The sequence below is a fragment of the Acanthopagrus latus genome, chromosome 17, assembly GCF_904848185.1.
Source record: "Acanthopagrus latus isolate v.2019 chromosome 17, fAcaLat1.1, whole genome shotgun sequence".
Lineage (NCBI taxonomy): Eukaryota > Metazoa > Chordata > Actinopteri > Spariformes > Sparidae > Acanthopagrus > Acanthopagrus latus.
This window is the reverse complement of record NC_051055.1, coordinates 27659421-27687397: the sequence shown is the minus strand read 5'-3', so window position 1 is coordinate 27687397 and position 27977 is coordinate 27659421. Positions and strand designations below refer to the sequence as shown.

Here is a 27977-nt window from a genome sequence, read left to right as displayed (position 1 = left end):
GAGATGTTCTGACCCATTCAGTGGAGTGTAAAAGAGCAGAGAGGTCAAGTAGTGCGTAAAAAAGCCCCGTAGAAGGAGTGGTTTAACTCTTCTTAGCTTTCAGATGGCGTGGATTTTATTTTATCCAGATTCCTTACGCTGTATATCCCTCGCACACCCGTGAAAACAGTCTTTAAGATTTAGAGTCGTTTTTATCTTCTTGTTGATCTTAATAGCCTTTATTCAATCCAAAAAAATCCAAGACAGTGCAGTTCAGTTTTCTTGACGAGGGTAAAGCAGGTGGATCATTACGTTGAGCAAAATGTCTACATTATTGTGCTGCTTGTTGGTCACTATGACCTTTACAGACAGATGCCACACACTCATTTGTTGTTTAAATACAATTAGGAATAACCAGCTGTGGTCCTCATTGAGGGTTAACTGTGCAAAACCTTTGCTAGAATAATCTGAATGCAAGTCAAACCAGCTTTATGGAGACACTGGCACCTACAGGTAAAGATGTTGTGGGCTGTTATGTAGACAGTCACCATTTCCTTATTTGAATGGGAACAACTCCTGCCACAAGAGAAAAGATTTTTTTGCATAGTGATCAATGATTAACGATGCTTGACATGTCTGAGGATAGAAAAAAAAATGTCAAGCTGTTTCAGTAAAAGAGCGCTCTGCTTGAAACTATTTTTGCCGGCATAATCTATCATCAGGAGTTGCTGTCCCACCATGCATGAATCCCACATGAGGGACAACAACTTTTTTTCAGTCAGTAAGCTTTGCCAAGCCTTGAACATGGCCTTGAGTATCAGGAAACTCAAAGCCGCTTCAGCCCTACAGAGACAGAAATCCACCAACACCAACAGACATGTGGAGTCACTTTTCCGAAGGCTGTTCTCCTCATCTCTGTCCGTCTGATCTACTTAGGGAGAAGCAAGAAGAAAGACAAGTGCAAGAACACGCAAATGTACCCTTTGAGTGAGACCCAGTACTGCCCCTGTGACAAGTACAATGCCCAGCCAGTGGGGAACTGGTCAGACTGCATCCTGCCCGAGGGAGGTCGAGTGGAGAGCAGCCTGGGGATGAAGGTCCAGGGAGACATCAAGGAGTGTGGACAGGGCTACCGCTACCAGGCCATGGTGTGCTACGACCAGGACAACAGGCTGGTGGAGACCTTACGCTGTAACAGCCATGGTGAGTACATGTGAATGCGTGTGTGTCCCTGCAGAGGTTTAATCGCAGAGTTGGTTGCGTTGGTTCACGAAGATTACAAAAAAAGGGTATTTTTGGCCATTTGCCTCCACTCACAGTGTACCTCATATAGATATTATATAAAGATAACATGGATTATGACTGAGTGATCTTTATTTGACACTCTCTGTAGTTTAGAACTCATCCAGGCTTTGCTTTTACTGAAAAAGACTAAGACTAATTAGATAAAAATCAGTTTCACATCTCATGAACTCTGCTTAGTTCAAGAGGAGCTTTCGCACTTACTTTTTTTCAAACAAACCCACACAGCACACATACATTTGTTGTAGTTTCAAGAGTTAAGCTGCAGCTTGTGTGGGGGAGTGAACTTATCAAACATATAGATGTGATGAAATTAGAGAGTACATTCTTATTTACAGCCCACACTGGTGAAAGTTGTGTTAGGCTCCCTGCAGCCCCCTCCTTGGTGTCAGCAAGCCAACTGGGATTGTTACTGAGCTCAGAACAGAACCACACCCTCTGTCACCCCTGAGAGACATTAGTGTTTCACTTTAGCAATAGCTCACAAAGGGCCGTGATATATTGTTCATGTTGGGCTGAACAAAGCCCCTTAGCTGTGATTTAATCACAATACATCACAGCTTGGATTGATGTATTGCTTTTATTAAAAGGTGACCAAGTATTGCTGTATGAAAGTTACACACGTTCAAATTATACCATTTCTTTAATAACATGTTCATAAAACATTCACACTCTTGATCTAAAATATTTCCATTTTATAGCAATTGTACCAGTGACAGTGTCTTACAGTGCTGCTTAGAAGGAAGCAAGCCAGATGTAGAGTGGAGGAATGTAGATATGTACAAAGGAGTTGGACGTAGTTATTGTAGAGAGTTAATATTCCATCATCAGATTGCTTGATTTGATTTATCTGTTTTATAAGCTCATTATACATTTTGTGTGATTCAAACTTAACCTAAAAATATAAAACAACTGAGTGTTCTGTGAATCATACCGTTTGTAAGATTCTGCTGTCGGATTGACCTGGACAAATAAGACCAACACTATCTGCAACGCTACATACATGTAGCACTAGAGGCCAGTGCAAAAACATGATTTTTTAAAAATTTGGGTCAGCTAATCTTTAACTTTGACCTGGGACCCTTGATGATGAAAGAGGCTCTGACAGAAATCTGCATTTGAGCACAGAAATCTTGAGGTGTAGTACTTTATGCACCAAATCAGATTTTCTTTCCCTTCCCAGCCTTGGCCAGGTGAGAAACATACTGTAGCATATCGGATTGCTGTTGACGCAAGAATAACTTTTTGTTCCGTTAAATATTCATCTGAAGTGAAGGGTTTTGTTTGTGCCTGCATGAAAACCCCTCCCATGGAGGCTAGAAACTCATTTTGCATCCTGACTTTCATATAAGGAGGCCTTTTTCTGGCACACTCCTGTCAGAATCATTTGTCTCCTTGTTGTAAGGTCTTATCTTAGATCCAAAATACTTCAAGCAAAGAATCCGGGCTCAGAAACTCGTTGTGAAATTGCTGTGAAATAGAATGCGGGAGATGTTCAAATGAATACATCAGCGTTGTGCATATATAAACATGGTTTTAGTCTCCTTCTGTGAGTCACAGATTCAGATATGCGTCAGTTAATCTGAGTGTGGGTGTGACAAGAGCACGTCGTAAGGATGTGGTTGTGTGTGTGTGTGTGTGTGTGTGTGTGTTTGTCAGCTTCTGTGTATTTTTACACCTATGTGAATGTGTGTGTGTGCATCCATGCATTCATCTTCAAGCATCGTTGAGCTCAGAATAAAAGATTGTGTTCCTTGAGTTGCACACAAAAACAAAAACACATTCATGGGTCTTGGCATTAGTACATGTGAATCTCAAAGATATCATTAAATCTCTCTTTTATCCTCCTCATTTAGTCACTCTTCCGCTTCGCTCTTTCTGCCACTCCTGCTTTCATTTTCTGTGCCTTTCCCTCCATCTCAGCCATCATCGCTTTTAATCTCGATAGAGGAGGAGACGGGGTCCTTCCACGACTCTGCAGCTGACACACTGCCCTCGGCTATGATGGTGATCAGGAAAACTGTGCCACTGTTATCTCTATATTCCACAGACATCAACAGAAAAAAAACGGGATTATCATTAAAAGTGCATGTTGATCCAAGCTTTGTGGTGTTACTCACTTTTTAGCTTGCCTCATTCCTCTATGAGAGGAGGTGAAATATTGTTAGAGAAGATAACGCTGCATCTTTGTGAGCAGTTCTTCTGCAGCAAGTAGCAATATGAGGATCGTCAGCTACAGAGAAAAATAAATCAAAACAGAGTTGTGTAAATTGTGCATCATATTATTTTTTTATCTATATAAATCATTTAAATTAAGCTTGACTGCAGGGAGACTAATATTCAGCAGCACAATAAGTCAGTAACATCCAAATGACAAATTCCCGATTCTGTTAGTTCCCTGCAATGATTGCAGCCAGCCACAAGAAGATCTAATTAGTGTGTTGTCATGTTCAATATAATCAAGACTGAGGGGGGTAGAGGCTCAAGACTAAGCCACAGTGTTACAGCTCAAGACAATGACCGGAATTGCTTTGGTCTGTTATCATTAAGATGGTGTCTAAAGTTCTTAATCCCATCTAACAGAGATTTTTTTACCGCATCAACAAAAACCTAATGGCTTTATCTACAGCTATTAGCACTGTGCCAAAGGTCATGGTGTAGTCAGGGGAAATGTCCTATATATGACATTACTCATATAGTTCTTATACGTATGACTACAAGCGACCCATGATGCTTTGACCTTTACCATGACTTAATATTACAGGACAGCTCAGGGTGCCTTAGTCCCCGTTTTAGCAGGAAATGGTGAAGGAGGAGAGAATACGGTCACTGTGGGAAGCTATAAAGGGTAAAGCTGAAGGGCAAGTATCTTGCTGTGGACCTGTGAACTTGACCGGTACGGCAGTGACCAGATTAGTTGGTGCTTGATGAGTCATATTTGTAATTACACGAGGAACACACTGAGAGCTGTGCTGTGTAGTTGAGGTTAGGCTGTTTTGAGTGTTACAACATGTAGACAATGGACTGCCAGGTTTGTGGACCGAGGTCAGTGTCTCTCAAGATCAGTAATGTGCATCAAAGGGTCCTTCTGGCCTTTGGTAACTTATTCCTCTTTGCTCCATCCTGAGCAAATAGACTCCATATTTTTTTTTTTTTTTTCAGAGCACGCAGGGATTTCGCTGTCCAAATTGCCTTGGAGATGATTCTGGTGCAGGAGGTATAACAGGTCAAAACCCTGGCAGCAATATTGGATGATTCCTGGAGCCAAAAGGTTCATGTAAAGCTTCACAGGCCCACCACCCGTTGAGTGTTTGAAATTTGTTTCAGAAGCCGACACTATGGTGACTGGGCTGGGATTTATTCCTGGCTGGGTGGCCAGAAATAAGTGGTGGCTGGATCTGCTATCAGGGTGTCCTGGGTTCCCCTGGGGCCCAGCTCGCTTTTGGTCCTGCAAAAGTGCAAAAAAAAAAAAAAAAAAAAAATTGGCAAAATCCCATTATTAACTGATGTGAGTACAAACATCAATCTAGCAGTGTATACCCCAGAGCTTTTCATAGTCCAGAATTCTACCTTATTATACTACCTTATTATAGTCCTGATTAACTAATTGTGATTCACCGTGCGTATGACCCTCTTCATAACGATGTGAATATGATGTCCGAGTATCTGTCTGTATCAGCACTGCCCCCACATGCTCTGATTAAATGTGTGTCTGCCAAGCTGAGAGTCATCTCCAGCGTTTGACAAATATTAGCAAAATAACTGATGACAAAAGACATTAAGAATTGAATTATTTGCACAGACAGCAGATTTTCTCATTATACGAGCCACTTTGGAAAACACTGGTGGACGTAACTTGACAATGGCACAGTAAGCATTAAGAAAAGTCCCCTGAAAGCACTCCATTTTACATGTACTTAACTCTGTCGTTGAAGGGCTCAATAAACAAATGAGTGAATTAACTTTGTTTACTTTTTTAACAGCGGAGCCATAGACTAATTGCAGACACACATTGAAACAGCAATATTGTCAAATAACAGGCCTGTATCATTAAGACATTTAATGAGAAAAACATATTGTTCTGATCATGTCTGAAAAGAACACAAATTTACTGACAGGTCTAAAAAACTTTATTTAGCAGACGTACCACTGTCAAGGTGATGTATCTTAAGCCATATTTTGTGGTTGTGTTCTATTTTTTGTTCAGTTTTTCCTTTTGAGGTTTATTCATATCTTAACATTATGTCAGTTTGTTAGGAGGGATTGTTTGTATGCAAAGAGAAAATAAGAACTGAGCATTACCATGGTGAGAATAATGACAATGCACAGATTAAGTAAAATGACTGCTCTTAGAAACCTGTCTATTTTTAGAGGCATTTAAATGCATATCCCAATTTCCAGTTGGATGTTCAAAAGCTGGTTGGACACTTAAAATTTCCAGTGCAGTTGGGCTGTCAGTGTTTAGAAAAGCTTCAGACAGCAGTGACAACTGTGTAGGGATTTACAACAAGAGCTGATGCCAGGTTAGACGTTGACTTCTGAAGGCAACAGTAGTGATCTCGTAGCTGAACTCATCCCAAAAAACCCCCTGAGCACCGGGCAAGACACCTATCAAGTTTATATCAGGTGAACTGTAAGTGAACTGCAGACAGAGGTGCTGCAGCTTTTGCACTGTGAGTGAACTAAAAGTGACAGCATCCGTGATTTAGAATGACTAGACTGTATGTAGGCCCCACAGTGAGAGGTCAGAGATCATGACGCCTCAGCTTCAGCTTCCAGAGGCCATGCTGAACTCAGCAAGGTGTTGATGTAGAGAAGCTCATCTGGACTCTGGGGCAACAGAGTGTAAGGAGGTCAGGCAGAAGTGTGTGTGTGCGTGCATGTGTATGGTTGTGATCATTATGTCGCTGTGCATTTAGTTTGTGCCAAAGTGCTGCCAGGATTGAAGTTCTGACCGGATTAAACTGAGTTTTTATTTCATAATCATATTAGCCATAAGAAATGTTACTGCTCAGTTTTTGGACTGCATAGCAGCAAGATCACCCTTCAACTGTCCTCTTTAGCTCAGCCAAGTTTAAGCCCCATGCTTAAGCTCCAATCATCTGTCTATAAAACACGTCCAAGTGTTTCTGAGCAAACTGTTTCCACCTATGGCTGCAGAGGTCTGCAGATATGCTGAAAGAGGACAAACGGAAAGATCGATGAAAGGACTCATAAGGGTTAGAGATTATTTTACCTGTAAGGTCTCACAGATTTGTTTAGTTGTAGTCACCACATCAGTGGTATTAATCTCATGCAGAAGTTGTTCATCATAACAAACCCTCATCCATCCTGAATGATGCTAAGGCTGAATTCAGACCAACATTTGCACTGAATCAAAAAACTACATTTTTTCTTTGTGGTTACAATTAGAACACTGCATGAACATCAAGGTCACCTGTCAAAAACATCAAAGCCAGCTCAGCTTTTTGTGCAACTTAATGAAACATCTTTGATTAATTTGGCAATAATCCACATGCACATTCTTAATAGATTACCTTTCAGCATAAATGGGCGTCATCAGGGATGAAGTGGAAATCACCATGACAATTTTCCAAAGTTTTACAAGCGTGTATCACTGTATTATTAGCTGTGGTGCACTTTTCTTGGCATCTGCTGAGCCCTAAAATATGTAAATGTATTAGTCAGACTGAGCTTTTTGGATTATGTTTCATCTTCTACAGTACCTTTAGCAACATGCCCACACCAACAGAGCCAAACGCATTTATTTTTATTTAATTATTTCTCTATTAATTTATTTATTTTTGGTCTGATCATGCCCTGACATAACCAGGCTTTGAGAATGGAGCAGTAGCTGTTGTACCCAGCAGATCAATGTGCTACTGCAATGCATGAGCTATTTACAGAAAAACGTGTCTGCCCTGCAAGACTTGACCGAGGTTAATAACGTGACAATAAATAGTCAAATTTAAATTGACGAAATTGATTTGTAAGAGCTGAATAGCCTCTTTGGGATTCCTCTAAAATGAGTTCGCTAAAATCGTGGGAAGTGTGTTTTCAGCAGATCCGTCAGTCAGTGCAGCACCACGTCTCTCACTAAAGAGCAAAGCATCCTGAAAGAGCCCACATCAGAAAGAGGAAATGTTTAGGCGTCCAGTGAGACACTCCACTTTCCCGGCTCATTCACCTCATCGATTTTCTTAATCAAAGGCTAAACGGATTCACAGCCAGCGCTGTTACATAAGCCTAAAAAAATGTCTTAGGTTCTGTCTTCTAAACAGGTTTTCTCTGAGCAAGTGAAAGAAAATCTTTCACACAGCCAAAAGTTCGGAAGAATAAACTCTTTCAGCACATTTGACTGATCCTTTGACTGCGTGTACAGGCGAAAACAGAAGAAGTCACAGCCCAGAGTTGGTGAAAACACAAATAACAAGCAGAGTGAAATGCTTGAAATCATCCTGGTGAACTGTGTCATTGCCCTGTGAGCTGAGGGAAAACAGATTGAAATAATGAAGCCTGCTGCCCAACCCAACCCAACCACTACTTTGGTAGATTTTTGAGACCTTTATATAACAGAGCATGAAGTTCAACCTTTGACCGTGGGCTGTTATCATTCCAGCTGGCTGAAAATCAATAGATGCATTTAGATTAGTTTGTGAAATATTTGTCAGTTGATAGTTTGCAGTGCTCCCACAGCTGGGTACTTTTCCCAGTCTAGCATTTAAAGAGATCTTTAACTGTAACACCCTGTTAGATTGAAAGTAAACTAACTTTAAAAATGTAGTTTTATACTAGATAAGAAAACAAGATTCTTCTGGGAGATTCAAGAACCCTTAATTTTTCTCTAAAGCAATCATTCTCAACATGGAGGCTGAAATCCAGCTGGTGGGCTGCAGAATGAAGGGAGTTTTATTTCTTAGGAATCGGAAAGTTTTCTGGTGAATGTTTTTTTTCCTTCTGACATAATTAATAACAGACTACAGTACATTGTCTAGTAATTTACTATAACAGCCTGCAAAGCAGCAAATCATCATTTTGTCTTTTAGGGTTTCTTGTGATGTGTGTATGCATAAAACATTCACCAGTTACTCTTTAGAGGTCACAAGCCAAAACCCAGATCTGCCACCATAAGAAATTGTTTGATATCTGTGAAACTGCAATGATTATTCAATTAACTGATTAGTTGTTTATTCGACGTTTGAAGATTCAATCTTGGGCTTTGGGAAACACTGATTTATATTTTGATGATTGATTAACATTTCCTTGTTCTAACATATGAAATGTGACAATTTGCTGCTTTTCTGTAAAATGTATGATTGTAAATGAAGAATCTTTTGTTTTTTACTGCTGGTTAGACAAAAAAAGAGATGTCACCTTGGGCTTATGGCATTTTTCAAAATGTATAAAACTAAATGATCAATTAATTAATCATATAAATAGTCATAAGATTAAGTGTTGATGAAAATAATTGACCTTAAGCCCTGAAACAACCCTTTTTGTGTTCCTTTCAGGATATATTGAAGAGGCGTGCATCATTCCCTGCCCCTCAGACTGTAAACTCAGTGAATGGTCAAACTGGTCTCGCTGCAGCAAGTCCTGCGGCAGCGGTGTCAAAGTTCGCTCCAAGTGGCTCAGGGAGAAACCGTACAATGGTGGCCGGCCGTGTCCCAAACTGGATCACATCAACCAGGTACAAACACTGAAACTGGCACTTTCCCCAGCTCAGTTTTGAAGTTTGAATCGGGGGCTGAGCAGGAGATTGAGCTCAAAAAACAGAGCTGGCTTTCATCTCGCCATTGATTCTTGAATATTTATGAACTGTGCTACAATATATTTATCCTTATTACAAGTCTGATACACATCATACGTATCCAACACTAGAGAGAGAGAAAGAAATCCATTATTAATGAATAATCAGTCTGCAGAGCCTTCCTTTACCTTCCCCTCATTATTGCTGCACTCATTTTTTGCTGTAGCAGCGACAGTGGAAAAAGCAATGTGTGCTATAAATGGATCCCATCCACCATATTAATGCCCCAACGTGTGCCAGTTGATTCCTTAAGGTTTCCATGATTTGCAAAAATGAAATGCTTTCCAGGCCCGTGAGTATCAGCAGATGCAGATTAAGTTTGTGTTGATATATGCCTGGCAGTGTGTATACTGTACGTGTGTGTATCTGCAAAGTTCACACATGTATTTATGCCAGAGGCTTTTCTGATTATGCCCTCTTGAATTCTGCATTAATCATAGGTTCTGCACTATATGAACAGTTGGCATGTGCTCATTAATCCATCTGTCTCCTTTTAATCCACCCCAATGCTCGCTGGATATGACTCACTGCTACAGGCTCAGGTAAGAGCTGCTTTCCTCAGCTATCTGTAATGTAGTCGCAGATGTTAAGTGTCACTAATGTCAGTGGGTCAGTGACAGATGTATGTACACAGTATCCTCACTGTAAGTAAACAAGGTGCTATCAGATGGGAGTTATATTTATACAGACATGTCTCGGAGGCAGAGCTGCTCTGGGGGCAGAAATAATCTTGTTGGCTGAGTTAAACCTCCGAGAGCTGAGCCAAAGAATCACTGCGTATTAGGCAAAACTTTTCTGACAAACTTCCATGGCTGAGACGAAATATTTATGAAAAAGAAGTATATATAGTTTTTTGAGGCCACTTCTTTTTTATGTCCAAGATGATTATGACACTAGCTGGCCCAACCTACTGAATGTTCCCTTGAGTAAAAAAAAAAAAAAAAATTACATCCATCTGTTACCTTTGTTCTTGTGTCTTACTTTAAAAAACTTTGGAAACACATAAATACTGTGAGGCGATTCTGTCCTCAGGTGTATGAGGTGGTGCCCTGTCAGAGCGACTGTAATCAGTATGTGTGGGTGGCTGAGCCGTGGAGCGTGTGGAAAGTCAGCAACGTGGACTTGAAAGAGAACTGCGGCGAAGGCGTCCAGACCAGAAAAGTCAGGTATCTATCAAGCTGTTTGTCCTGCTGTGTGTCTGTGTTTCTGTTGTTTCTATACATCATGGATACATAACTGTTAAATATGTCTTGAATGAATGCTGAAATGATGAGTCAAGAAGCTTACTGGTCAGTTTATCACCAACAATTATGGTAATTGCTTTGGTATTTGCAAATGTGAAAATATGCTGCGTTTCTTGTTTTATTTGTTTGTTTTTTTGTATATTTGGATTTTGGACTAATGATCTGCCAAAACAAACAATCCGAAGAATCACTGAGCTCTTTATGAATATGTGGTGTCGGCTTTATAGTTTGTCATCATTATTATTATTAATTGATCATCACAAGATCTTCAGCAGCTGCAAGCTGTCAGAGCTCCAGTAAAGCTGACAGGCCTAATTTACACTAATGATTTAATTAATATGACCCTCACCCACAATATTATGTAAAGTAAGGCATGTTTTTTTTAGGAGAGAAAAACATTCAAAAGATTGTTGGCTTGACTGAGCTGTCTAACATGGTTAAGCTGATAGACAACAACCTACACGCTGCCAAATGCATTGAGATGGAATAAATTTATTTTAAAAAAGTCTCACGCCTTCTATGATTGTTGATGGTTCAGTCATGGAAGGCTGCTTTGGAATCACAGTGATTAAAAATTCTGCTGATCTCAGCTGAGTTTTTACTCTTTAGAGCAGGTGAATTTATCGGTTACACTGGTGGCAGTCTCACCTCCTCTTTATCTTGTCTGCTGCAGCGTAAAAAAGCTAATGTGGAGGAAATAAATCCCCAAATTATGGCAGCAAGAGTTGATGAAAGCCAGGATTCAGTTCAAAATAACCACACGCATCAAAATAATAACCCTCCTTTGACTTTTTTCATCTTACTTTTAGGTTTCTAATTTAACTATTCCGTGTTCATCGTACTGCCTTTGACAGTTTGTGTTACTGTCACCAAATACAACACATTTTCTTTATCCTCATAAAATTGACCTCACGTACTCTGACACACCACACTGCTTGAGAAACACAGTACTTCATGTACCTGCCAACTTTGACTCTTTTGCTCTGCTCTTGTGAACAGCAGCATCGCTAAAATAAGGTCAAATTCAGCGTCTCTCAACAAATCCCACAGGTGCATGCTCAACACTATAGATGGGCCGTCTGAGTCTGTGGAGGACTACCTATGTGACCCAGAGGAGATGCCCTTGGGGGCCAGAGAGAGCCGACTGCCCTGTCCAGAGGACTGCGTTCTCAATGACTGGGGCCCCTGGAGCCGCTGCAGCCTGGTGAGAGCTGAACCCAGATCAGAAAGCAGCAGCTCAGCTATCTGGCACACAGTAGATATGGGAACGTCAGATTTCAGCAAAGCCCACTGAGATTTATCTTGATATCTTTTTCTTGTCAGAAATATTTTTCTCTGAGGCTCGAAGAATTCAAAGTGTAGCTGCTCTGTACTATAGTCAGCAGTGTATGAATCTTTGTCAACAGGTTATTTCTCGTCCACCAAGGAGGAATAAAAGAGATATATGAACTAGGAAGCAGGAGAAAAATTGCTTATATATCACCTATATTACACTTTACTCACTGTGCATTCAGCAGGGAAGGAAGATGATTTATGATGAAGACTCAGAAGGTGTCCAAATTTACATTTTCTGACACACACACACACACACACACACACTCCAACCATCTCTACATCAGCAGTGATGTATAAAAGTTGGCTCAAAGTTGGCTAAGTACGAGATCATCCTTTGGCAGACAGCCATGACGGTGAACATAATTAGTTGTATTTTCAGAAAAGTATTGATTTATCATATTTCATGCTACAATAATAAATGTTAGCAGGAATTTTGTTCATAAAAGTTTTCAGCTAAAAAGTTGATTGCAAAATGAGAAAGTCGTAGAAATTATCTCACTCCTACATTATGACCTGAAAGTCCTTTACCAACTCACTATAAAAGATTAAGACTTTGCAAGTGTTTTTTTTTGGAAAAGGTCACTGACCCCTGATTTATTCAAGTCAGAAGGCTTACACCTACATACTGCAGCCCGCAGAAAAACCTTCGTTCTTCCTTTTGCAAAAACATGCAGGATGTCAGAACATCCTCCTCCCCTGACACCTCCCGTTCAGGCTAAAAAGCCATTTTAACTGCTCTGGTTTCACCTGCTGCTCTCACAGCAGCATGCTGGCCATTGTTAATCACACCCCATTCTCTCCCAAAGTGCTTGACACACCGACTTCCCACAATTCCAATCTCGAATTGGAGTCTGCAGTGGCACCAGCGGGGCCTCTCCCATGTTTTATTCATCTCACCAGCAATGGAGTTATTCAAAAGGCTGTCATTTTCCCCCACAACTCTCTTTTCTGCAAGCAATGACCGTGTAGGATCTGGTGGTTTACCATTCCAGCAAAACATCTGTCCTGTCATTTCCTGCAGGAAAAAATGTAATTCCATATTTTGGGAATGCCAGGTTAGAGTGGAGGGGAAGGCTTTTTATTTATTTATTTTTAGTCCCTCCAGGAACGAGGCATATAGACACTCTGGGAGATTTTTTTTTTTTTCGCTTAAGACATCTCAATTAACTGTGGCCCAGTAAGATGGAAAATAGTCCTGACATGAGAAAAAGAACACAGTTTCAGTAGTAGCGGGAGCTCTGTAGCTTAGTTCCACTTCAGGGATGTGTTTGTATTCAGTTGTCATCATTCCAGTCTTTAATTGAGAGTTTTCTGTCCCAGCCATGTACCAGAACCAACAGTCGAGTGCGAACAGCGTACACCCTCCGGTCACCCAGCGTCGGGAGGGAGTGTCCGAACACGACTGACAGCGAGCCCTGCAGCCTGAACCTCAACTGTTTCAACTATTTCTACAACATCACAGGTGAGGGAAATGTCCAAGAACGTTAAGAGATGCACTGTCTTCATTAAGCTGCCGTGGTCAGAAGTGACAGAAGCTGAATTTCTGTTGATTCGCCTCTTTCTGTAAGGTCGTGAAAGCAGTTTGCTTGTTCCAGACATGGTTCCCATCAAAATGACAGTACCGTACGTGCCTGGTGTTTTTGATGGACCAGATTGGTATTTGGGCTGCTGCCAAGGGTTTGTCAGAATAAATGTTTCTCAACTTCAACCAAATCACCAACGTGAAAACAGTGCTTGGAATGGAATAAATCATCTAAAATTGAAACCCTCTGTGAACATCAGAGCAAACACAGCCTCCGTAACAGTAGGAGCGATTAGAAAAAAAGAAAAAAAAAATCATCTGTTTTTTATTTTTAGCAGACTAGTCACTTTGATTTGTTTTGTGAGTTAATTGCAAGCCTTGCAAGGTTTTACCAGACCTTGTCTGATATGCTGACCATGTTACATTAAAAGAGCTTTTCTAAGATTTGCTCACGGATGCTTTTTGCAAAGTTCTTGTCTGGACACGGGATGATTTTCTTGTGTGTTGGTTATGTTTCACCTTGGCTTCCGTTTTAGAGGGGAAACTTAAACAGGTGCACATTGTGTTCTGCAGTTAACTACAGTGACAATCATTAAAGTCTAGCAGTTACCAAGTACAAGTAAAACTGTTGGCCACTGGGGGTGAACCTGCCAGTAAACAGTTGCTTATTTACATACCCAGCAACATTATCGTTCTTTTGGAGGTGTCTACCAAATCCTTAAAGAAATATCTGGTACTGTAGCTGCTATAGCTGCTGAACAGGTGTGTTTTCACTGAAACACACCTGAAGACCCACTGTACACTATTCGCTGTACCTGTTCAGCGAATAGTGTACAGTGATTCTTCAGGTGTGTTTTCATTGAAAACAGCTGTCTTCTTTGGCCAAAAACAACAGTTTCAGAGCAAACAGCTTAAAAATGAGCTAAACGTCACTATAAAGTCGAACTGACCTGCAGATCATGTGATAATTCTCTGTAGGTTCATCAGTATGAGCGATCGCTTTCATATTGTCCTGCTTTCATCAAATTGTCATATATTACATCGCTGGTTTAAAAATGTCAATTAAAGCTGCTATGAAGAAAAGTATTTCAGAACCATTCAATGATTTGAACTGGCCGTCTTCCAGACCTCCCCTGTCTAATCTGCAGGATATCACACCTCGATATCACATGTCACAGTGGCAGCTCTTTCACATTTCATTCTGGAAACTGTACCAACTCTTTCAATATGAATGGAAAAATGAGAGATTGTCTCTGTTTCGTTATTTCAGTTCTAAAGATTTGTTGTGTTGCCTGCGTTGCTGCTGCCCCACATTTTCAACCAGCCCACCCTCCTTCTCTGTCGCCCCTTTGTGTGGTTACACTGTGAGACGTGACATATAATCCCTGCTGCTGTGTTCACAGTGGCATACTGGCATCCCAGGGTATATGTACATAATATACGAGCAGAGATTATTATTGGGTAAAGCACTCCTTTTTTTTTTCTTTGTTCATGCCGGGACCATCCAAGCTGCACCTTCCTTCACAGTTTTACTCGTTTTCTTGCTGTCTCTCTCTTTGTCTCTTACTGTCACTCTTTCTTGTTGCAATCTCCCTATTTTCAGTCCCCAGAGTGCCACAAAGCTACTCGGCAGAAGGAGACACAATTCCCAGAGTTGAGTTTGCAAACGAGCTCACTGCAGCTAAAAACAGCCACTCATCTTTGTCAACGGATGGCACACTTCATGAGTGATACCTCAGCCTCCCTGTTGTTGCAGAGTGTTTTTACCAACAGACTGCACACTGTGGTTTTAAAGGCACTGGCACCCAAAGTCTGGAATGAAAAGTTGACTTTTTTTTTTTTTTTTTTTGCAAGGTTCAGCTTCTTATGTATATGTATTTTTCTGGTGAAGTTTATTTAGGAGAAGTTGAATTGATGGTGCTTTCAAATCCGTTTTATTTAACTAACATATGATGGCCTGGCACCACAGCTTACTTATGATGCTGACATAAAAGGATCCTGATGGCAGCCAGATTTATTGGATTTAAGTGAGCTGTTATAAATCTCCAGTGACCTCTTTGCTGACAAAGTCATCATCTGTTATCGACAGTGATCTTCGACAGCCAAGAAGCTATATAGAGTCTGACTCGCACAACAAAACACACACCAGTTTTTTCAAGTTTTAAGGGTGTCATGGTGGAAGGGGAGGATGGTGGAGAGAGATGAAGTGCGTCATACAACAAAGGTCATGAGATGAAGGCAAACTTCCACACACAAGGCGTGCTTGTAATTTTGTTGAGTCATCTGGGAGCCTGTAGTGGTTTCATTTGTATGCTTGGCTAATCCTTCTGAAAAGATCTATCACATACAGTTCAGTGAAGGAATGAAAGTTTAAGTTAAGTCAGTAATTAATAATTCATTTTGTAGTGTCATGTCTCAGAACACCACATCAAAAATGTAACCCAAAAATTGCCTTCTGCAACATTTACATGTATATCAGCATATAAAACATTAAGCTAAACATATTTCAAAGTAACATGGACTCATGGTGCGACGGTGCACTTCTGCATGTTCACTCTGAAAAGGCTGAGGCGCGTCATGGTTGTTTCTCACTGTCTGGGATTTATTCACTCTGAAGTGTAAAGAATTTATGACAGCTGACGCATTTGAACACATTTGAAGAGCGTCTCCTTGTGTTTTGTCCCGTCACATCAACCTGCTTCAACTGAAAAGACATCCAACTACAGAAGACGAGCACTCGTGAAATGCTGGTTTCTTGTGACTTGAATACATGTTCCTCTCCTCTTCCATCCTGCTCCTGTCTAAATCATGACTCCCTCTCACCTGCCTTCCAACTCTGCTTGCACTCAGGGTGGTAAAATCAAGAGCAGCAACCTGCTGAACACTGGGACATACTTGCTGTATGTGGCAAAGTTGTCTGTTCCACTCTGCAGCAGGAAGCAGTCATGTGAGGGTCATATTTTGCTGCAAGATGTAGTTGGAGGATTTTTCTTCACAGCTCATCTTGTACAATTTTTAATGTTCCAACTGTGTTTTTGTGCCTGTATTTCTCCATCAACCCTGAATATTACAAATAATATGAATATTTATGACAAACGTTTTGTCCTGTGCAGATGCATGTTAAGAGCTTTACTGTTATGACATGATTGTGAGTCACACCTAAAGGTGCTATATGAACAATATTATATTGAAGTGATCAAATGTCTATGTGTGTGTAGGGGAAAGGATCACTTGTTATTATCACCCAACTCTGCAGGTCCCCTCAGCTCTATACAGCAAGATATTTTAGCTCACTGTTTTGGTTTTCCTGCTGTGAACTCTCACTGTTTTGGTTCATCCTCACCGATCTCATCAGGTTCTTTTCCAGGCACGGCAGGCAAATAAGCTCTGTTAAACCCACTAAAGGCTACCTGCCCCGCATCTAACAGCAGGCAGACCCGGCTGGCTGGGTACCATGGTGGAGCATTTAGAAGCTAATTGAGCTGGATTTTGCCTCGGGAGTTGCTGTAGAGCAAAGCGGAGTTATATCAGAGAAAATATTGGACTTCATCACATGGCCACATACACAACTTCAAATGAATGCTAATGTTGCTCTGTATCTGCTTGATGTATAAAGAAGTTTTCAACTATATCAGTTTAATAAGTGATAATACTGTCCGTCAGTGTTGTGTTTTTTCCTGCTGTAACCAAGCGGTTGGAAAATGTGTTAATAGACATCTAAGAATGGAGTTGGAACTTGCCTTTGATTTTATTCTGCTGAGACTGTTAGTATCTACAGATTTGGAAAAAAAAAAAAAAAAAGGTTTAATAAAATATAAAGAAGGAAATGAGCAGTGTAGGGTGTACCACACTCTGGCATACTGAGACATTTGAGAGCGCAATCACATAAAAACATTAGTAACAAAGTTTTGACGGATGAAATTTTTAAATGTTGTGTCATTTATAGCGTTCACATCTGAAAAACACATCGTATTTGCTAAGGACTTCTACATTTACTTGAACTTGCCCTTAATCCTGCAGCACAAAACATTTGTCTTCCCTTTCTGGCACTAAGAGTAATTATGAAGCTTTTGGCCCTACAATACTGCTAGTTGCTGTTTCCTACGCTGTCATACCTCCCTTCAGCTCTAAGACGCCAATCTTTGCTGGTTGACTTGAAATACATTGCTGACGGTGGGCCAGCGTGAGAAAATCACCGTGGACTCCAGTTTTAAAGCCTCTGGTATATTGTTCTGTACAGAGAGATTGATATGCCGCTGATAGGCTTGATTAGCATTTGTTGAACTGGTTTGGCAAGGTCTTAAATGTAATGAACACTGCAGGTTTGAAGACTTGAGGCCTTAAATTACTTTAGATTTGATTTTGCTCCACAAAAATATAAAAACTATAAACTATGACGTTTGTATTATTGTAAAAATAGCTTTTCCTATAAACAGTTGCACTGATAAAGTTAAGAGACCTTTCAAATGTTGTCACCGGTGTTTATTTTGGTTTATTTCTCATCGTATTCAGGGTGTGAGCTAATGTAGCTCAGAAAAACCTTACTACCTGGTTTTAGCAGATCATTTGCTAGGATCAAGACACTTTGCTGCATTAGAATCCAACTAAGAAACTGACAAGTACAGTTAGCTTATTTCTCCATGTGGCTTTCTCCTGACAGTTCGTGGACTGCTTGCAATGTGAAAGAAGCAAATAGAGGAAATGCAACATAGTAAACTTGAACTTGAATATGTTCTGTTTCTCTTTAGACTGGAGCACATGTCAGCTGAGTCCCACGGCTGTGTGTGGAAGTGGCATCAAGACCCGGATGCTCGACTGTGTTCGCAGCAACGGCAAATCAGTTGATATGAAATTCTGTGAGAAGGTAGGACTTTCCTCAAGTGTTTCCTTTTGTGCTTCCCCTTTTTGTTTCTGTGGCTGTTTAGTTTTTTACACTCTTTCTTTGACACCATCATTTTTCTTAATGACTTAATCACATCACTCATTACAATAGATTACCATACCCTTCCAGTACTATTAGGCCCAGAGCAACATTAAATATTCACAATATTCCCGTGCAGAGATTGTTGTTGTAGCTTCAGGCTGAGTGTTTTATTCATTCATAATGTGTCTCGGCTCCCTGTAATTGTAACCGGCGGGCTGTGGCTGAGCCGTCCCCTCAGCTATTTAACCCTTGGCCCACTTCATCATCTGGCTCATTCACAAAAACACATTGTGTCAGAATAGCTTTCACAGCAGCTTGGATGTTCCAACACTGCTGGTCTGATGCTGCCCAGCAAGTCCGTCCCCTGCCAGAACAAAGACTTCTGGGAATTGTAGTGCTGAGAGGTCAAACTCCTCTCTGGCTGTAACAGATTGAATCGGTTTGTTCCCATGTGTTGCAAATGATATGATGATGTGCCATGAATTACCCCCTTTCATTTCCTACCTGTGCTGCAGTTGAATTTAGAAAAGAAGTGGCAGATGAACATCTCCTGTGTTGTCGAGTGTCCCGTCAACTGTCAGCTGTCGGAGTGGTCGGCCTGGTCAGAGTGTTCACAGACGTGTGGACTAGAAGGTAAGGTTCATGATGATCGAGGCGTTTTGCTCAACACCACGATGAACTCAAATTTTCCAAACTGCTGTTGACATTTATCCCTTGAGCAGTTTCCCGTTTGATCAAAGAACTGACAGGCAGCAAGAACAGAAATATGTGACCTTTACTCAGCAAGACATCTTCTCTAAATGCTAGGTCACCTCTTCCTTAGCAATTAAACGCCCACTACGTGATTTCTGCTGCTAGATGCCTCTCAGTCAAAGCAATGAAACCAGGAGCATAGGTTGATGATGATCTGAAGTAGCGTGGGACCACGACAGTTTCAGTCTTAAGCAACCAATCAAGGAAAAACTATCTGGCATGACTCAGGCAGAAATGTGTACGGATGAGGTGATGTACGAACGCTTTGCTCACATTATGTTTAGTCACGTTCCTCTACTTCCTTCCTCACTCCCTGACACACCATCTGAGCTTACCTCTGAAGTGATAGCAACAGGCAACCAAATTAAACACACTGCTACAGTTTCTAATTCAAGGTTTTAAAATTGTTAGAACATTTGGGACTGGGAAGTGCACAACTGAAAAAATACACAAGAAGTTTTGTATCTTTAGTAAATCTTTAGTAGTAAGAAAACAGAATGATCACTGTGCTGATATGTGTTTATATTACAGTTTTCAATATCACTTTACAAGGAGCGAGGAGAAAAAGATCCCATAACCCCATAAAGACAAGCTCAGGGACAAATAATAAAACTTACTGACATTAAAGTTAGTCTATAAATGTTTTGAAGATGGGATATAAAAAAAATGATACAGAATTAGTCTGAGCTTGGCAAGTAACCAAACACATCGAGCTATTGAATTTGCAACAGATAACAGGGGCAGTGATTCAGCTCAAATTAGGTTTGACTCTTAAACTTCACAGCTCTGCAGTCGGTTCAGTCGTTACAGACTCTTGCTGTGCAGCATAGCATTGCACAGCATGAGCCATGTTTTTCAAAAGTTATTGAAATGTGATTGCAATGATGCACAAGACATCAAGAATATTTCCACTTTCTATAACGGTGCAGCAAAAAGATAAATACATAATAAATCTATTTAAATATTTCACGAAGTGTAACGATCAGGCAGCTTCAATGAAAAGCTAAGACAAGCTAATACAGAAAATGATGATGGTGGTGAGATGATGTTAACGAACTTAAAGGGATTTTGTAGAGTTCGCTTGTAAACAAACAAAAGGTAGTTTTACATTCGTTATTACTCACCAAACCTCACTGTGTGTATCTTTGAGGTCCAAAAAACATGTTGAACAGATTTACTTCGACCTAAAACATTTGCAAAGATCATATTTTTAAACAATATAAATCCTTCATTGTTTGCATGAGTATAAATGTTTACTACCCTGCAGTCTTCTTCATTCCTGCCTTTGCTCTCATGTTTTCTCGTGTGTAAATAACAAAACTGAGGATTCACTCATGTATAAACAGCTCCATAGCACGACAAGAGGTCGAAAACTCAGGTAAGCTTCAAAGATACATAAAAGGGAAAATGGAAAAATGATATTTTTGAAGTTGAATTGTTTACAGCATTCAGTAACCTCGTGACTGACACATCTGCAATATGGCTGCTATGATCTCTCCTCCATAAACAATCTGGGACAAGAAATTAATCTGTGAATATGTCCAACGGCAGGGGTCACGTACATCCACGGTGTGCTTGATGATAATGACATTGTTAATATAGTATGATGATGTGAAGAGGCAGACCTGACGGATATTATCGTTATGATCCAGCAGCACTTAGAAACAGGTGTGACTTTTTGTTGACACTCCCTGGGTTGCTTGTAAAATGAAATAATCAGATACTGAAATTGCAGCAGTCGGCTTTACGATGCTCAGTAGCCAGTAAAAGAAGACTGCAGGTTTGTTTAGCAGCCTTGAGTTGTAGATGAAGACATGTTTGATTGTGAAGCAGGGAGATGCAAGTAAAAACTCAGAGGTCTGCAGGAGCCTGCATATATGAAGCTTAGAAAGTATTTTCACACATATACAAACACACGCACACACACACACGCACACACAGTATCAGGTTGTTTGTAAGGAGAATATTGCATCAACAGTTTTCTGTATTAACGCATGCAGTGGTTTGGTAAACATGCATGCTCAGCAGAACATCCTGGAATGACTAAAAAAGTCTTATATCACACATTTCCTGCTCCCCCAGGAGGCGTTTGGCCAAAAAAAACTCACAAAAGCAAAAAAAAAGAGGAAGTGTTTATTTAAGAGACCTTACAGTCTCCCCCAATGACCGGCGAAAATTTGTCCCCCTGCTGCATTGCTGTTGTTCCGGCGGTTCACACAATTGATTTTGTCCCATTACATCTTCCTGCTCCTCAGGGCTGCAGGGAGCACTTTGAAGAAGCATTGCTACTGCGATAGTTGCTAAATCACAAGGAATAAGATAAAAGTTTCAGAAAGGCTAAAGGAGCAAGAGGGGACCTTATTTGATGTGTTTTTGTGAGTGTGTGTGTTTGTGTGTGTGGGAAGTTCTCTTGCTGGAATAGGATATGAGGTTGTACAGTTTGTGTGAGTGTGTGGGATGTCTGGTTTGTGTTTTATGTGTCGAAAGGTGTCATAGGCTAGGCAGAGGTGTATTATGAGGTGAGCAGATTGCTGGCTAGGCAGTGTGAAAATGAAAGTGGGACGTTCAACAAATGAAAGGTTCTGTGATCTGAGAGTGGGTGGTTTAAAACAGGTAGACAGCAAGGTTGCATTTTAATGTGTGCGTGTGTGTGTATGAGCGCGCAGGGTTTCTGTGTAGTCGTTTCTTTGCAAATTCATAGTGTAAATTCTGCTCTTGAATCAAATGTTCTCTGAAGTGTTTGCTGTAATTTCTTGGATGATGAGAGTTTGCTGATTGATGTGGAAGCAAAGCCATTTTACGCAAGTGCACCTGGAATCAAGGTGGCAGTGAAAAGAAAAAGTGCAGTATTACAGGCTATTCATAAAAACCCGGCTCCTTTAAAGTAAAGTGCTCTTGCGCACAGTAGCATTAATTTAATGAATTCAAAACAAACACATACACGTGTATTTAAAATGAGCTGTTTAGAGGGAGAACGGATAACTGCTGTGTGGTAATGGCCGCTGTGTGTGCCAGATCTGCTTGCAGTAAGTTCATTGTGGAGAAAACACAACATTTGACACTCAATAATCAAAAATGTGTGAAACAAAAACCTGTAAAGACTTTGCAGAAAGAAAAAGCAATACTGAACATTTAACATCTATCAAGCACAACACTCAGATTTCAATATAGGAGCGGGGAATAAGTCAGAGAGGACCTTGTTGCTACTGTTTTTCTGGCATGATATTTGTTTTAATTGAACAAACCATCACAAACAATTCGGCAGTGTAATCATGGCAGTATAAATCCTTGGCATATTTTGTGATTGTGTCACTTCTTGTGTGTTTCCTCCAGGTAAGATGTGGCGGCAGAGGTCGGTGGTTCAGGCCTCTCAGGGCGACGGCCGGCCCTGCCCGACTCAGATGGAGCAGTGGAAGCCGTGCCCTGTACGACCCTGCTACCGGTGGCAATACAGCCCCTGGTCTGAGTGTCGGGTGGAGGTACGTCTATAAATCATAACGTTATACAATTAATTATTAATCATAGTATCGACCTATGTCAGCCACACGGAATGCAGCTTTCACAGAGGGATCAATAAACACAACAGTTTGAGCCAAAAAGTGGATTTTGGAAGACAGAAATCTCAGCACATGGCAAAAAATAATGGAGTCTTTAGTATTGATGAACAGTCCCATCAAATCCCAGCTCATGCAGTTATTTTGTGGGATAGACAGCAAAAATCAATCTAATGCACTTTTAATGCAGATACATTGCTGTAAACCAATACCTTTGCCAAGATATTTGGCAGCCCTTACAGTTCATTTTGCATTGTGTGCCACCAGGTCAGATTATTAGAGTAGTCTGCTGCATCGCTTTATCACATAAAACTAAACTTTGCAAGCGTGGGTGTACTTTTATGGGAAGACAGGGGGACTTGTAACCTCTTAGCAATAATTTAGGTCATTCGTTCCTCTCAATTAACTCTGTCAAATGTCCAATAATCTCAACCTTCCTCATACTTATGACTGAGAGAAACAGACGGAGAGAGGGAGACAATTTTTTCTAACTACAGTTACTGTCAGCCATTTCTACTGATGCACAGTAATCCACTAGCCTGATGTCTGCAGGTCCTGAAAGATTTCCACTCTGATATGGCTGTGAGAGAGTGAAGAGTGAATCAAATTAAATTAAAAAACAGTCACACTGGATTACATGCATTGTTTTCCTTTGAATCTCTTGTGTGTGTGTGAAGGCATGGTGGATTCCATCACTTAACAATGAAAAGTACTTGTTTAAACTCTTAGTCAACTTAAATCTTTAGCCTTTTAAATCATTCATGTGTTTATAAAATAATTCCATAATAACTTAAAGGGTAACCTTTGTATTTTTCAACCTGGGTTCTTTGTTTCCATGTCTTCATGTTGAAGGAATTAAATGCTGTTGAAATGGGTCCAGCTGTAATTTAGTTGAAATAAACCCTTAATTCACCTGTTAAATGTTAAAATACTCTTCTCCTTATATTGCCACATCTAACACAGTAAATTAAAGGTTTATTGTGACTAAAGCAGAGCTGCGTGTGTTTTATAATGATAGCGTTTTGAAAAATGATCCTGTTCTTTAACATAAATGTCTCTCTTAGGGATTCAGAATAACAATTTGACCCTATCAGTGGCAAAAATATTTAAATGTACATATTTTGATGGAGCACTATTGCCCATGATTACTTTGCATCTGGCTTTGTGGCTGCCAGCTGCCAGCTGTAGCAGTCTTGCTGGACCAATTTCAAAAAATATTGTCTCCATTAGTCACTTAGACACAAAAACATTGGAAAATAGGGTCCAGATGTGACGTTACTCTTTAATTTCAGCAAAAGCATTAATCTGATTCATGTCTGAAAAGAACAATAGAGTCTGAACACAACTTTAAGTCAGTGTAATGATAAAATAGCTTTCTTTAAGCATCACGATGTTAAGATATGGTCAGCAGTGATTTATATCCCATGAGGAGACAGCAGGGTTTTTGATGATTAACTAAATGAAACTGTTCCAAGACGAGTGTTTGAAGATGGAAAAAATAATGAGCATGTGCAGATTTTAATTACATACTTGTCAAATTTTAAAGACGTGTGTTCAGAGAGCTGACTGTCCATAAATTAATTAATTAAATAGTGGATTAAGTTACAGTGAAAAAGGAAAAGTGAGTTTTACCTTCTTCAGCAGACCAGAGCAGACATACATGTTTATCAGTCTCAGAGTGCAAAGAGCTTAAAACTGTCAGTAATATTTTACACAGTTAATGTTTTTTTTTTTGCACTTGGTAAAATGCAGCACAGATGAACAACATGAATGTATACACCAAAAAAACCTGATCCTTTTAATAATGGTCCAGCAGACACTTGAACAGATTCAGTTTCGGAGCCTTAATATGACTTTGAGTTATCGCTTAAAATAGCTAGCGTAGCTATAAATTACCAGTATTAAGCTGTCACCGAATGGCTGTAGGTTGATGTAACTCTCCACTCTCACTGGGATAACTCATCATCCTCCCTCTGTGGTGTCCCCGTCCTGTCAGAGTGTGGTGTGTGGACACGGCATGCGCTACAGAAACCTCTCCTGCTTCGTGTCGGACGGCTCCAGCGATGGCGAAGGTAGCCAGGTGGACGAGGAGCTGTGCAGCAGCCTGGAGCTGGCTGTCAACGGAGACAAACAGATCAGACTGAAAGAGGCCTGTACCCTCCCCTGCCCAGGTAATAATGCTGCTCCAAATATGGTCATTTTGAGCTTCCTGTGTTGCATGAGCAACCTTGCAAAGTCACATCCAGACACAAGGTAGAGCAGGAGCAGTATCAGTAAAGGCTAATCAGTAGGCTAAGACTGTGCACTTTTTTGGATCATTTCATGTCAGTTAACGTCAAATCTTGTGCAGTTGTATTTATTTAGAATTAGTATTAGCTTCTAACTCCGTATCATTTGAATTTGGTTGAATCTGAAGCTGTGTTTCAAAGTAGACAAATCTCTGACTCTGCAGTCGGCACTGTCAGTTTCCTTGAATTTGGTTAATCTTTGATCCTGAATTCTGAGGAACTGTTTCTTCCCATTTTTCTCTTTTGCATCTGGCCCCTGGTCTACAGGCTGATTGATATAACACAGTACTCACCGCCATTGCTGTGATACAGAGATTGTCGACACACAGAGTTCAGTTGAGCCACGATCATCTGAGTGTCAGAGAGATTTCAGCGCTAAACAAACGTTGAAGTGAAATAATCCTTTACAACTCTGTTTTGCATTGCAGAGCTGCTCTCAGGTTCAACCAGCAGAACACAGAAGTCAGTGTGCAATGCAAAACACAGTCAACACATGTCAGCGGTTTGTCTCATCTCAAAGCAGCCTCTAAAAATACTTTTGTTACAGGGTAGATTTTATTATCTTTAACCACTAGCGCTGAGGATCTATCATGACCTCTAAAATTTGAGGTAGGAGCTTAGCTGTGGGCAGATTAAATGGACTACATTATGACTTGTACTTTATAAAGGTGCAGTTTTGTGCAAGTTGAATTTACTGGTACCTACTGTATTTCATTGCCTGTAGCAAGTCAGAGAGCCCTCGATTCTTCTCTGCCAAGGTATCGTACTCTAAATGCAGATTTCAGTCTCATATTTTCTTCCAGTTTTCCCCATTTTCTCCCAGTTACTTGATGCCTATCCACAGTTTGTGCCACGAAGGAGATTAAATGAAATTCAACAACCACGTTTTTTTTTCACCTCCCAGTGAGAAGTCTCACATGACAAGGGTAGAACAGTAGTGCAATGGTCAAAAGATGGTCCCTCACATGCCTCCCACCCACGAACATTGTTAGTTGTGTTTGTTGAAGCGTCTGGCCAAGCCACAGGCGCTACTGCTGTCAGGGACTATTTTATGTTTTATGTGGAAGACACAAACTATTTAGACCACCTGCTCTTGTACTGAAATAGAGTGAGAGGTGTATCCAAATTAAAGCTGTGACACCTTCAATCCAATTTATTCCATTTGTACAGTGAAGGCTCATGGAGGCAAGTGATTAAAACACACACACACGTTGAGACAGAGATAAAATAACGGGGGGAAAAAGGGGTGCAATCAATAATCTGTGTGGGCGAGATAACAAAAACCCTCAGGGCTGATAAAAAATTTTAAAAAAGACGATGGCAAGCGGAGCTACATCCTCTGAATAACAATCTACTGTGCTGGAAATGACAATAGATTTTATGCATTTATTCACCTCACATATGAATGTGGATGCTGATTAAGAGGAGAACAGACTGAAGAAGTGTTTTCTACGTTGATTATAGACATGGCTCGTGTGAAACGTGGTGTGGCCCTATACTTAGTATGCTCACAGTAAGGCAGTTATATAGCACAGTTCAGAAACAAATGTGATTAAAAGTGATTTATACATTGTATTAAAGCTTAAGACATCAAAAACACTAAATTTAAAAATAGAGAGAAATTAAAGAGAGAATTAAATCGAAGGACAGCTTGCAATCATGACTGTGGTAGATTTATCACTTTTTGAAACAGCAGGTCTCTGATTGATAGACAACACCAGGCTTCTCATCTCTAGCTGATGATTGTCAATATTTCTGGAGAAATGACAACTGTAATTAGCTGATTTTATCAGCCGTAACAAGCTAACCGACTGAAACAAAAAGCTGCATGTCCCAGGAAAAAAATCATGTGGAAGTCAGGGAACAAAAGAAGAAGCATGATCATATATATCAATGGCAATATTATAATTTAGAGCTAGTTGTTCACCATATTATGAGTTTGATAGAGGAAAAATTTTAATTAGAACGTTTTTGTAAATCCTTGTGTGAAATATTCCCTCTAAACTTCATGTGCATAGTTTTTGAGCAGATAAGCTGTAGAACAAAACTCTCAAACACGACTGATGCCATGTGTCATTTTGTTGAGGCCTCCCAAAGCTCGTTAGTGCGCCATGTGTGCACACATTTTCAGCATGGGTAGCCTCAGCACGTAACAAACCCTCAAACCTGGCAGTGTCAGTGCACGAACGACCTGCACAGGATGACTCTTTTATTTCGGTGAGTGATTCGGTCTCAGCACCGTCTTTATGCTGAGCTGGACATCTGTTCACATGATATGCAACCACGCAAAACAAAACCTGTGAGGTATTACGCAGATGCATAGTCTAATTTAATTGCTGTAAGTCCTTAAGTGGTTTATTGTCGTATGTTTAACAAAGTTAGCAACCCATCTGGCAGTTTGAGTCTAATGTTCCTTCTACTTTCTCCACATAAAGTAAAGATTGAAAAGCAGAAGCGTATCAGATCTTCCCTCAGTAAGCTGCAAGGCACCATCTCCCTTCCTCCTTCACGGTCACCTTCACACACAAACGCCACCTTCAAAAACTCTCCACACTCAGGAAACCACTGAGCTAGATGCTTCTCGTGGACAGCTTCCTGGTTTTAATGTATCATTTTTATATGGAGACATTTTTCCTATTTTGTGTCACTTATTCATGTTACAAGACAGGGATTTAAATGAATTCTTTATTACCTCAACATCTATTTTAACAAGACATCTTCCCTCTTAATCTGATCTATTGATGCTATTTGGTGTTAATGCAAAATTAGCTTTTACATGAAAATATGCTGATGTGATGAATTCAAGATAACATGCATTTTCTCTTTTAGATAAACTGCTGCGGTTTGTTCTATGTTGCCTTTTTATTTTGTTGTTTAATGTGAACACGTCCTGCACAGATGTTTCAAATGTAACACCTTCAGGCAACTCAAAATTCAAAACCCTTTCCTGTCCTGCTACGCTTTCAATGTGAAATATCTGTTGGAGTCTTTGTTGATAGTTGAAGAAATTTAAAGTCGAATCAGTTGTAATCAATAAGTGAACAAACTCCAGGCAGCAGATTGGTGATAATCTACCAGATGTGTGCTGCATATATGCACTTTATCCTGAATTTATCATCTGAGCCATTACAGTTCTCATTGAGATCCGGAGTAATTCATCTAGCGTTGGAGTTTATCCTCTCCTAGATGGGCAGATTTAACAAAAGATTTCACCCATACACTCTCTCAAGTCGAGCAGCTCATTTTTTCAGTCTCCTCTCCCTCGT

The 27977-nt window shown here is 40.3% G+C and overlaps 1 protein-coding gene across 1 annotated transcript in view; it reads left to right on the top strand.

Annotated features, from left to right (window-relative positions):
* Nucleotides 1–27977, top strand: part of LOC119005744 (thrombospondin type-1 domain-containing protein 7A) — a 104651-nt gene that overhangs the window by 58990 nt on the left and 17684 nt on the right. The window contains exons 14-22 of the mRNA XM_037073634.1: nucleotides 916–1182; nucleotides 8793–8972; nucleotides 10119–10257; nucleotides 11386–11539; nucleotides 12991–13132; nucleotides 17941–18056; nucleotides 18632–18749; nucleotides 22203–22348; nucleotides 24420–24594. Of these exons, the coding sequence (XP_036929529.1) occupies nucleotides 916–1182; nucleotides 8793–8972; nucleotides 10119–10257; nucleotides 11386–11539; nucleotides 12991–13132; nucleotides 17941–18056; nucleotides 18632–18749; nucleotides 22203–22348; nucleotides 24420–24594 (1437 nt within the window). The remainder of the gene's footprint in view (nucleotides 1–915; nucleotides 1183–8792; nucleotides 8973–10118; nucleotides 10258–11385; nucleotides 11540–12990; nucleotides 13133–17940; nucleotides 18057–18631; nucleotides 18750–22202; nucleotides 22349–24419; nucleotides 24595–27977) is intronic.